At 44.1% G+C, this 9,519-nt stretch overlaps 1 protein-coding gene across 12 annotated transcripts in view; it reads right to left on the bottom strand.

Moving 5' to 3' along the window:
• Positions 1-238: 238 nt before the first annotated feature.
• CEP350 (centrosomal protein 350) overlaps positions 239-9,519 on the bottom strand; it is a 74,657-nt gene continuing 65,376 nt past the window's right edge. For all 12 annotated transcript variants that reach the window (XM_080601578.1, XM_080601575.1, XM_080601580.1 and 9 more), the window contains one exon: positions 239-4,336. In XM_080601578.1, coding sequence (XP_080457704.1) covers positions 4,172-4,336 — 165 coding nt within the window. In that variant the 3' untranslated portion in view covers positions 239-4,171. The remainder of the gene's footprint in view (positions 4,337-9,519) is intronic.

The raw sequence follows: 9,519 nt of genomic DNA, 5'->3' as shown, positions 1-9,519 counted from the left end.
CTTTTACACAATGTTATTTTCTGTTTTTATCAGTCAGCTTTAACAATAAGGAAATTCTAATAACGTGTGATTATAATTAAGGCAACTAATGGGATTTTGTGGACTGTGATTGGCATCACAAGTACAGCATCAGACAGAGATGGGAACGTATAAGGGACAAATCTCCAGGACACCTTCAGAATTAGCAGCCATTTGGGTAATTATAAAGCTCCATTTTATAAGGAACCAGGAAACAAGATTAATTTATAAATCAGTTTATTTACAGATTTTGTTCTCTTAAAGTACATTTCAGTTACGAAAGATATTTACACTGGTGTACACAGGGACCCCCCTGGTTATTTTACAGTTCTTAATTACAAAAACCCCTCCACACCCTTGGGTCTGTCTACTGTGCAAAGCTGCTCTGGATGTGAACATTTGCTGAAACTGGCCCAAAAACCAAGTTACCAGGTTATTTACACATACACAGTAAACAGGTTTCTTTTTAGTATCTCCACAACACAGTACATCGGGAGACGGAGCCTCCCAGAAGGCGGCTTTGCAAACGTATATCAAAAGGCTCTGCAAAGTCAAGGAAAAAAAAACTATTAAATGCAGGTTAATTACAGTATTCCTCTTTCATCTGTATATATTTTTGCATTTAACGTTTAAATTACAAATAAGTTCAATAGTTTGCTTTTCTCCATTTTAGTTGATTTGTAAACACTTCAGATGCACTAAATACCTTGTAAGATTCAACTGTTTCTCTGCTGAAAAGTACTTTATTTTCCTAATAGTCTTAAGGTAGCAAAGGGATATGAAAGTCAGAACTGCGCTCAGTTCCGTGCAGAATAGTCACTTAAAAGGTCTCTATCACTGTGCTACTGAAGATCTTCTGCAGGTACACACTTATTCAAGTATTGCAAAAAGCTAAGGCCACTTTTTCAAGAAAGGAAAGTGAACAAGACGGGATTTTTCCAATCCCTCAATTCTACCTCGTGAGCAGCGAGCCTCTTCTGAAAGGCAGAAGTGCTGATTTGCCGCAGCTCAGCTCAGGAAGCATCCTGCTGCGAGAGGTACTCACGCTCCTGGTCCTCACGAGCCTGGGCTTTCCCACCCGGCACCGAGATCCTTCCGAAAAGGGAATTGCATCTCCACAGTGACATTGGCCACTGCCTCAAAGAGCTCACAGGTCTCAGAAAAATCTCGCAGCCTTGAAACTTCTAACGGGGTTGGCACCAAGATAACCAGGACCCAGTAGTATCATCTTGTTCTTTTAGTGGGAAGGTTGGGGAGAAGAGAGAAATACAGAACTTGGCCTCTGCTGTTAAAACTCCAGAATCCCCCCACCTCCTTGTTATCAGACACGACCCAGACAGACCATTGCTTCATCGCAGTAATCATCAGTCCCAAAGTAACTCAACGCACTCGAGCTATTGAGCATACACTCAACTCAAAGCAACTCAACACACTTGAGGTATTGAGAAGGTAATTCACGTATATTCAAGTCTTTTTAGGGTTGCTCCTGTCGAGGATTGCTACCAAAAAATAAACGGTGATGTTTGCAAAGGAATAAAGCCACTACTTACACAGTTTTCTTCTGCCCAAACAGCCGTAAAAACAACTTCTGTAGAGGGTGCTAAACTACTGCTGATCTAAGCCAGCGAGACAACGGGCACATCATCTCCAATGGTCCCTGGTATTCTGGCAGGCCAGCTGTGCAGCCTCCTCCCTGCTGGTGGCTGTACAGAGAAGCCCCACCAGCCCCACAGGGCAGCTGAAAAGCCTCCGTGATGCGCAGCACCCTTCTCAGTGCCGGCCACACCATCTACGGGACAGAAGCTAACTGCGCTTCTCTGATACTCCAGCCTCCAACCTGCGCTGCGGGTTTCTACCTTCTTTTCGTAATTGCTACCTATAAAAATAACAATCGTCTCTATTGAAAACGATACACCCAGGAAAGGGAATCTGAGGCAGTGACCCAAGCAGTGACACCAGGCTGGTTAAATGCAGCAGCTTTAGTTTGCTTCTATTTTAAGCATTTGAGAATTTCACAGTTCAGCATCATGACACCTTAGGCGGACAAATGAATCACTTAAGGAAAAAGGCTGAACATTGCTCTGCCAAGACCATTTGACTTCCAGCCAGCCAGAAAGGCTGCTACTGCAGGACAGACGTGCATATGCCCTGCTGGAGGTGTTCCTATTACAGCGTTATCTCCTCCTTCTTCTTCCACTTATTAAGCTTCCACGAATATGGCTCACCATTAACTCGCAAGTGAGGTGCTGGCAATACTACATCTGAGAGTCTGCTTGGACCTCTGATAAATCCAACACTTCCCAGTGCTGTCCCTGAAGAATTACCAGCCACGTGTCGTTGTGCAAAATGCAAATATTCCAATGATAGCTTTCCAAAACAAAACCAAAAAAAAAAAAAGGAAAAGAAAAACCCTCATGGAGCAGTAGCAGAGATAGGCGTACTAAGAAGGCCAAGAACCAAGCAGATGAAAGAAGCAGCAGGTATCTCCCCCCCCATGCCTATCGTGGGCAGCAGCATCTTTGGGGGACCTCCAAGAGGGCTTCGAAGCATCTCCCTGCACTCCAATGTGCCTGGAGAACCTGACTCTCCTCTGCATCTTGTCCCAGGTTAACAAACAGGGACATCCACTATTAAGGCATCAACGTTCGACCCCAGATTGTCTGTGTTCATCCAAGAGAAACACCAGAATGGGAGGGACAGATTAGGAAAGAACTCGGCAGAAGGACACTGTGGTTCAACCCGGCACCGAATGAACCGGGTAACAGCTGCCCACGGCCTAGAAGTTCTGGGAAAGGAAGGAAACAGATGGAGCAGGGAAGTTTCGCATCGTTCTTCAGCTCAGTCCCCTCAACTCTCCCTTGTCTCTGAATCAGGTGCAGGGAAGCTCCGTTCCTAGCTGTACCTTTGCTTCCCACCCCCAGTCACTGAGGTTTGGTTCCTCTCACCTTTCCTGTATCTGCCTCGAGGAGCTGGAGGTTGTGTGTGAAGAAAACAGACACCAGAAGTTTCCAGAACAGACGCTTTCTCAAGTTTGGCTGTCTCAAAATATAAGATAGCACAACCAACTGCACAGGACACTCTCCTATAACCCACTTAATAAATTATCTGAAAATAAATTAAAAAAAAGCCACAAGCACAAAACATGCAGACAGTCAAGCACTGCTTTCTTTGGTGAATACACTCTGTTCTCTAAATTGTTCAAGTAATTGCTTCTCCGATTTATTAGGTGACAAGAAGGGAGAAAGCTGAGGGTGTGAAGGCCAAATTTTTGCAAGGAAACATTTTCCACTCCTGCATGTCTCGTGCCTGAGAGAATCCTGAGTATCCGTTATCTAGGAGCAGCTGGTGCTCCAGGAAGTGAAGAAGTGCTACACGGTAGGAGGAAAGTTGTCCACGGGCTCATCTTTCACGTTTGGCATGAGGCGGCCTTTATCTTGCTCCACCTCTGGATTGAAGCACGTTAACATAGGAAAAGCAGTAAGAATTCTTTACTTGAATGCAAAAATCAACATCACCTAATTTCCCTGGACTGACCGGCACCGTATCTGGTACCACATCCTGGGAAGAAAGACGAAAACCAGCTTCACAGAAAATGGAATTAACTGGGCTCCGGAGCAGAAGAAACTGATGCACATTGTTAGGGCTGCAGGAGAAGAGGTGTTAAGGTTTTAACACTGTTCAGTATGGTAAATATTCAGTTATGACTAAAACCTGACCAAACCATTTCTTCTGCAAATTACTCACATTTCTAAAGACAACTCGAGTACTGATGGCTGAGCGCCATTCCAGTAAAACAGCCAATACCCCAACTTAACCCAACCCTTTCAGAACACAGGCTGCATGTCAAAGGCCCAGGCAGGGGCCATGGACAGCTGCTCACAGCTATGTGGCATAACTGCATCGGCACGCAAACAGTCTGAGCACTCCACGACGCAGCCTCTAGTGAGGATCAGCTTGTTCCAAGCAACAAATCCGGTGCAAGGTCTCTAGCGGCAGAGGATGCAAGTTCAGGTTGCTGTAATCACATCTGTACTGCCTTTAAAACCCACGTGTGGAAGTCCAGCAGCAGTGCTCGCAGGGTGGAGAGTACGTTGGGAGTCAGAAAGGCCCATGACTCAGTGGTTACGCAGCGTCAAGTTTATTTTCAGCTCTGTCAGACAAGCAGTAATCTCCGCTGCTTCTCATTTATCTGGTTCAGTACATCAATAGTGTCTCTGATTAAGGCCTCGAAGATCCCGTCTGCCAACTGCATCTTTACACACAGTTCATCCTCATCGTAGTTCACCCACTGTGCTTCTTCCTCGTGAAGTTCCTGCACCTGGGAGGGTAGAGAGGAAAAGGCAAAACGAACACACATTACAACTCCATCGCTCTAGGATAATATCCCCTGCATAGTTCCAGAAAGAGTCCATAACAGCCTGTATCTGCCAACGGCATGTCTGTCTTTGCAAGAGATTACAGGAAACGCTTGGAATAGCAAAACGGACACAGATCTATTTGAACCAGGCTATTTCGCTGCAGGAACATTTGCTACCTTTCACCACACTACTCAGTTCAAAGGATTTCATATTCCTGCATAAGTTTTTCACTTGAAAGAACTCAGCTAATGGGATATTTTTGACCAACACCAGCACAAGCTCCATTAAAAACTCCCTAATTGCCCATTTGCAGGAAGCTGATTTCATGCAGCTTAAACTGGTAAGGAATCACACAAAGGGCTTCAAAAAGGGAAGGAAAAAAAGAAAAGACTTGACTGCAGTTCAGATTATTTGAATTAGAAAACCTAAAGGAACTTACAAACTTCTCCAGTTCTTCTGTATAGGAAGACAAAACACTGGCTTGTGTTGTATGGCAGTCTTACAACTCATTTACACAAAATACTTATGCTTCATTGGATTTGAGAGCATTATTACAAATTGAATTTTGTGCTCTTACAGCCAGAAGAATAACTCAATGAATATTTATTTCTGTTTATTCCTAAACTGTTGACAAGCAAAATCCCATTTCACTGGTCACTGGCAAATAGGTGTCTGAATAACCGACAGAAGTAAGGTAATCTCATTCAGCAAATAAAGTCATACCAGGAGTCTCTCCAAATTCCACACCTCCAATTAAACTTATTAAAAATTTGTTTTAGTGACTATTTAGTATTACAGACACATCCCAACAAAGCTCAAACTTTCTCAGAAAGAGTGGGGACAAACATCACTCTTTAAAACGATCCGCTAATCCAGTATCAATATGTAATAGTGTTGTCATCTCAAAGCGCGCAAGAGCTGCAGCCCCAATACACACTTCCTCCCTTCCGTCTGAAGCTGAGCCGCGCAGCAACTCGCCTGTTTTGAAGGTGACAGCTGCGGCAGCACAGTGATGACTCAATAACCCAAACACAGCGTGAAGCCCAAGAGCAGGCTGCTCTGGGAACCCCAGGGAAGCTGCATTGCTTCCAGGGTTTTTAGCCATTCATAAGGCTTCAGTTACACACGGGTTTTCAGTCTGACAGCTCTTTTCTCCTTCTCCTAAGAGAGCCTGGGGAGAGGGGCAGGGATCTCATCCTGAAAACAGCTTTGGAAGAGTCACACTAAATGCTTACAAATCTCCGTGCTACCGCAGCAAGCATCCTTTCTGGCACAACTCCCATTTCCCTTACAGCTGTCAAAGATGGAGTGCAATGGTTCCATTACACTCCTTACTAGTAATGAAGAAGCAACAGTACTGGCAATCAAATTTTGAACGTGCATTGTAGGCAAAAAATAGTTTAAACTGTGAACACTGTCAAGTGACAGATAATTGGGTGTAAGTTTGTTTCAGCCATCCACCCCCCCACAGACTTCTGAGGTCTCTCCCTCGAGAAGCTTGCTGCCTACAATCAGTATGTGCTGGTTGTAAATTTTGGTAAGCCCTGGACTAAATAAAAGCAGCGTGTCCTATATCCTCCCATTAATAAGGAGGTATAAAACAAGCACCAATTTGGAGCTGATCACGTGTTGCGCGACCACACACAGACCACTTGGATGAGGAAGAGCAGGAGATAGGCATCCTGGAAAGAAGAGGGTGCCACAAAGAAGCGTTACCGAAAGAGAGAGGTCTTGGAGAGAAAACAGAAGCACCAAAAAGGAGACAGTGAAGATCCTGTCTGGAAGAAAGATCCTGGAAGTGAGGGAAGATCCTAAAGATGAGGCAGATGGGTGGAGACAAGTGCTGGTGGACCTTGACCCATGACTCCCACGACTGGCAGCCGGGAGCAGCTGCACAACACCAACCCACACGACTTTCTGCCTGACCGTCCCAGGCCAGCAGCAATCTCCCTGCTGGGAACGTAAGGCGAGACCTGGTGAGCTTTAGACAAAGTTTTGATTTCTGTAGATTCCCATTCAAAATCATTAATATCTGCAAAATAAACTACATTGAAGGAGTCACTAGATCATTTGGGAGACTGGAAATAAGAAAAATCCAGAAATAAACCACTGCCTTGGAAGAATGCCAGTACGAGGAAGGCAGGTAGGCCCATTTTCACAGCACTTCATGCCCAGTGTTTGGAAACGTTAAGATCTACAACTGTGCATAAGAGCAGGCTTTGATTCTCTTCTTACAGTTTGACTTCCCTGGGGTTTAGGTTGTGGGCGCCAGAGAAGCAGGCTTCCGATTAAGCCAGCTTGATAAGGACAGCTCTGCTTTGTTGGAGAATTCAAAATCGCACGGAGAACATTTTAGCCCTCGAGTCAACAGGCCAGAAGGATCGAGTGCTTTTCAGCATTCTGTTGACGGACTTGTCAGGTGTAAAAACTAAACACGTAGGTTTGGCAGTACCGTGTGAGCTTTACTTTCTGAAGCTCAGGATAAAAGAAAAGGGGTGAGAGGGTCAGCACAGGGAAAGCAACAGCAGTGTTTGTTCTAGCCCTATGCAAACAGATAAGCACAGAGTTTTGGCTGAAGACCCAAGTGGAAAAATAGCGAGAACAATCTATTGTTAGCACCTGAACTTAAATAAGGAGATATGAGGGCTCTTACTGTAGCTTACAAAGGTTTTGAAAGGTCTAGGGAACACTGATACACTCAAAGCAGCACCTCTGCCTACGTGCACCTCTGAGATTCTCCCCACATAGCACAGACAGAATACACAAGATAAAGGAGGCAATACTAAGGGACACGAAAAGCAAACATCTACACGTTCCTTTAACTTGATTTGAAACTGAAAGTGAAGATTTGCTGTAACCACTAATAGTCCGAGCAACTGTCCAGCAAACAAGAACTCTCCTAACAGGTTCTGTTACAAATGCTTTCTGAGGAAAGAGATTGAGGAAAGAGATGCCCCATCGAAGTTGACTGAGCTGCAAAAAAAGAGAAGAGCACAGTGTTTTTTTGTCACTGGCAGAAAACCACGGACAGCTATTTTGTCTGCTCTTTCCCACACTAAAAGTGAAAAGAGGACTAAAGATGCAGTCCCTGGTGGTGGAAGTAGCAGAGTCCAAGGCAGAGCAAGCACGCAAAGGGCTGATCCATCCACTTCTCCCCTTGATTCCCAGCTGGTGGGATGGCCAACTGGCACCCGCACCTCCTCGCATCACCGGGCACTGCCCTAACACAGGCTGCTTCTGCTGTCCTGCCCCCTCCCACCACGCTGAACCTCTGCTGTAGTCAAGGACTACTACCAGGAACTAGGTTTGGTGTAATGAGCCTTCTAGGACACATCCAGGAATAACAAGGGAGAGATTAAGCCAGGCAAAATAGCCTGGCACTTGCTCTGTGCCTTCAGAGAAACCTAAGTCAGTTCAGCACACAGACTTGGCTCTGGGTTTTAGAGCCACCCCCGCCGTCAGGGCAGGCAATGTCACTATTTGACAGTCATTACTAATGTGCTGGAGAAGTAAGCATGCAACAGACTCTGCTTCCTCCGTATCAAAACCCCCGCATTAGTTATACCTAGCTCCTGGGTCACACAGTATTGGATAGTCAGATGTGTTTAACCCCTCTCAAAGTCACTAAAAATATGTAGTTGTCTCAATAAAAACTGAGAAAAGGTGTTTTCATTTGAAAATTACTTTTACTTGAATGAGAAGTTAAGAAACTGGGAAGGACTTGTGCTCAGAGCTTAAATGCAAGTAACAAAAGTCAAAGAAGGTTTACCTCTCTTATAAAAGCTCATGTTTTATTTTAACTGCTTATCTTTATAAGCAAAGAATGCGGAGAATCAATCAGCTTCTCTGTATAGTCAAATAACACCCTGCATATTGCAACATAGATATCTGCTGAAGAAACCTTCGTGTAACTTGAAGAAACAGAGCATTTTTGGTTGTGGTTTATTTCTAAAGAAGCTTCTACAGCACCTAAACCTGCCAAAAAGTCTTGATTTCTTTTTCAGCAAATCATAGTGTTTGTACTACTTGAATCTATTTCAGACAAAATTTGTGAAACTCCAAATCTGAATCCTCTGTCTGGGGCTACACCGTGAGTTACTAGCAGATAGGCAGCAGATCTTTCACAGACCTGCATACCCAACTGTGAACTCGGATTTGTGTTACCACAGAGCTCATAAACTTGACCAGAACATGAAAGTTGACCAAGAGACAGAGAAAGCAATCCAAGCAGTTTGTATTTTATAGGGATTATAATAGAATAAGGTAAAAGGAATTGAGCATCATCTCCTTAGGCTTTTTAGTTAGAAGCTTCTCTGACAGCAGCTTATGTTACAGTATGAATTTGGTAGCAATGCCACCAAGACTGCCTTACTCCCAAAGCACGGCATGCTGCAATCTTCACAGTTATTCCCAGCCTTCAGTAAAATTTTATTATCATACTCTAGTGAGAACAAAATAAAATTAAGCACGTTATTTATTAAGCCAAACTTGCCAGAGCTCTATTAATCTCTCATGTCTGGGTCTGCATGTAAATTGCTGGCCAGATTGTCTGAACTTCCAACTTATTCTATCTAAAACACTGATGCCTTCAACTGGAGCAATTTTTCCTAGTCAGGAAACCTTCTTTCTAGGTGTGGCTCAAAGAAATCTGAAGTCAACATCTGGAACTGGTACACAAGCATAACAGTTGTACTATTAATCCTCTCAGAGATTTAAACATAAGACTTTTTGCACACACTACAAACAGCCTCCATAACCCAGAACCAAGAGTACTAGGATATGCAGGTCCTATACACAAGCCTTTTATTTACGTACAATTCAAATTAACCCCCTGGGGAAAAAGCCTATGTTGGAAACCTTCCACTGATGGGCAATTAGAAGACCACACGACCCATGACCTGAAGTTAGTTCTGTGTGCGCGTGTGTGGAGTCAATTTCGGGTATAATTAAGTAAAGCATGGTGTTAATGACAACTCATATTTCCAAGTGGAACCTTCACCATCATTATAGCCAATAAAGATGTTAATCATCCTGCAACACAAGCCAACAAGTAACCTTTCAAAAACTAGTACACAGCCAGATACGCTCTATCTTGTGTTGGTCTAACAGGGAACTGTCTCTGCCCAGTGGCAGCTGCATTCAC

The sequence above is a fragment of the Anser brachyrhynchus genome (assembly GCF_964034855.1).
Source record: "Anser brachyrhynchus genome assembly, chromosome: 8".
Taxonomy (NCBI): domain Eukaryota; kingdom Metazoa; phylum Chordata; class Aves; order Anseriformes; family Anatidae; genus Anser; species Anser brachyrhynchus.
The sequence above is the reverse complement of the archived record's forward strand: the minus strand, read 5'-3'. Positions and strand labels throughout refer to the sequence as shown.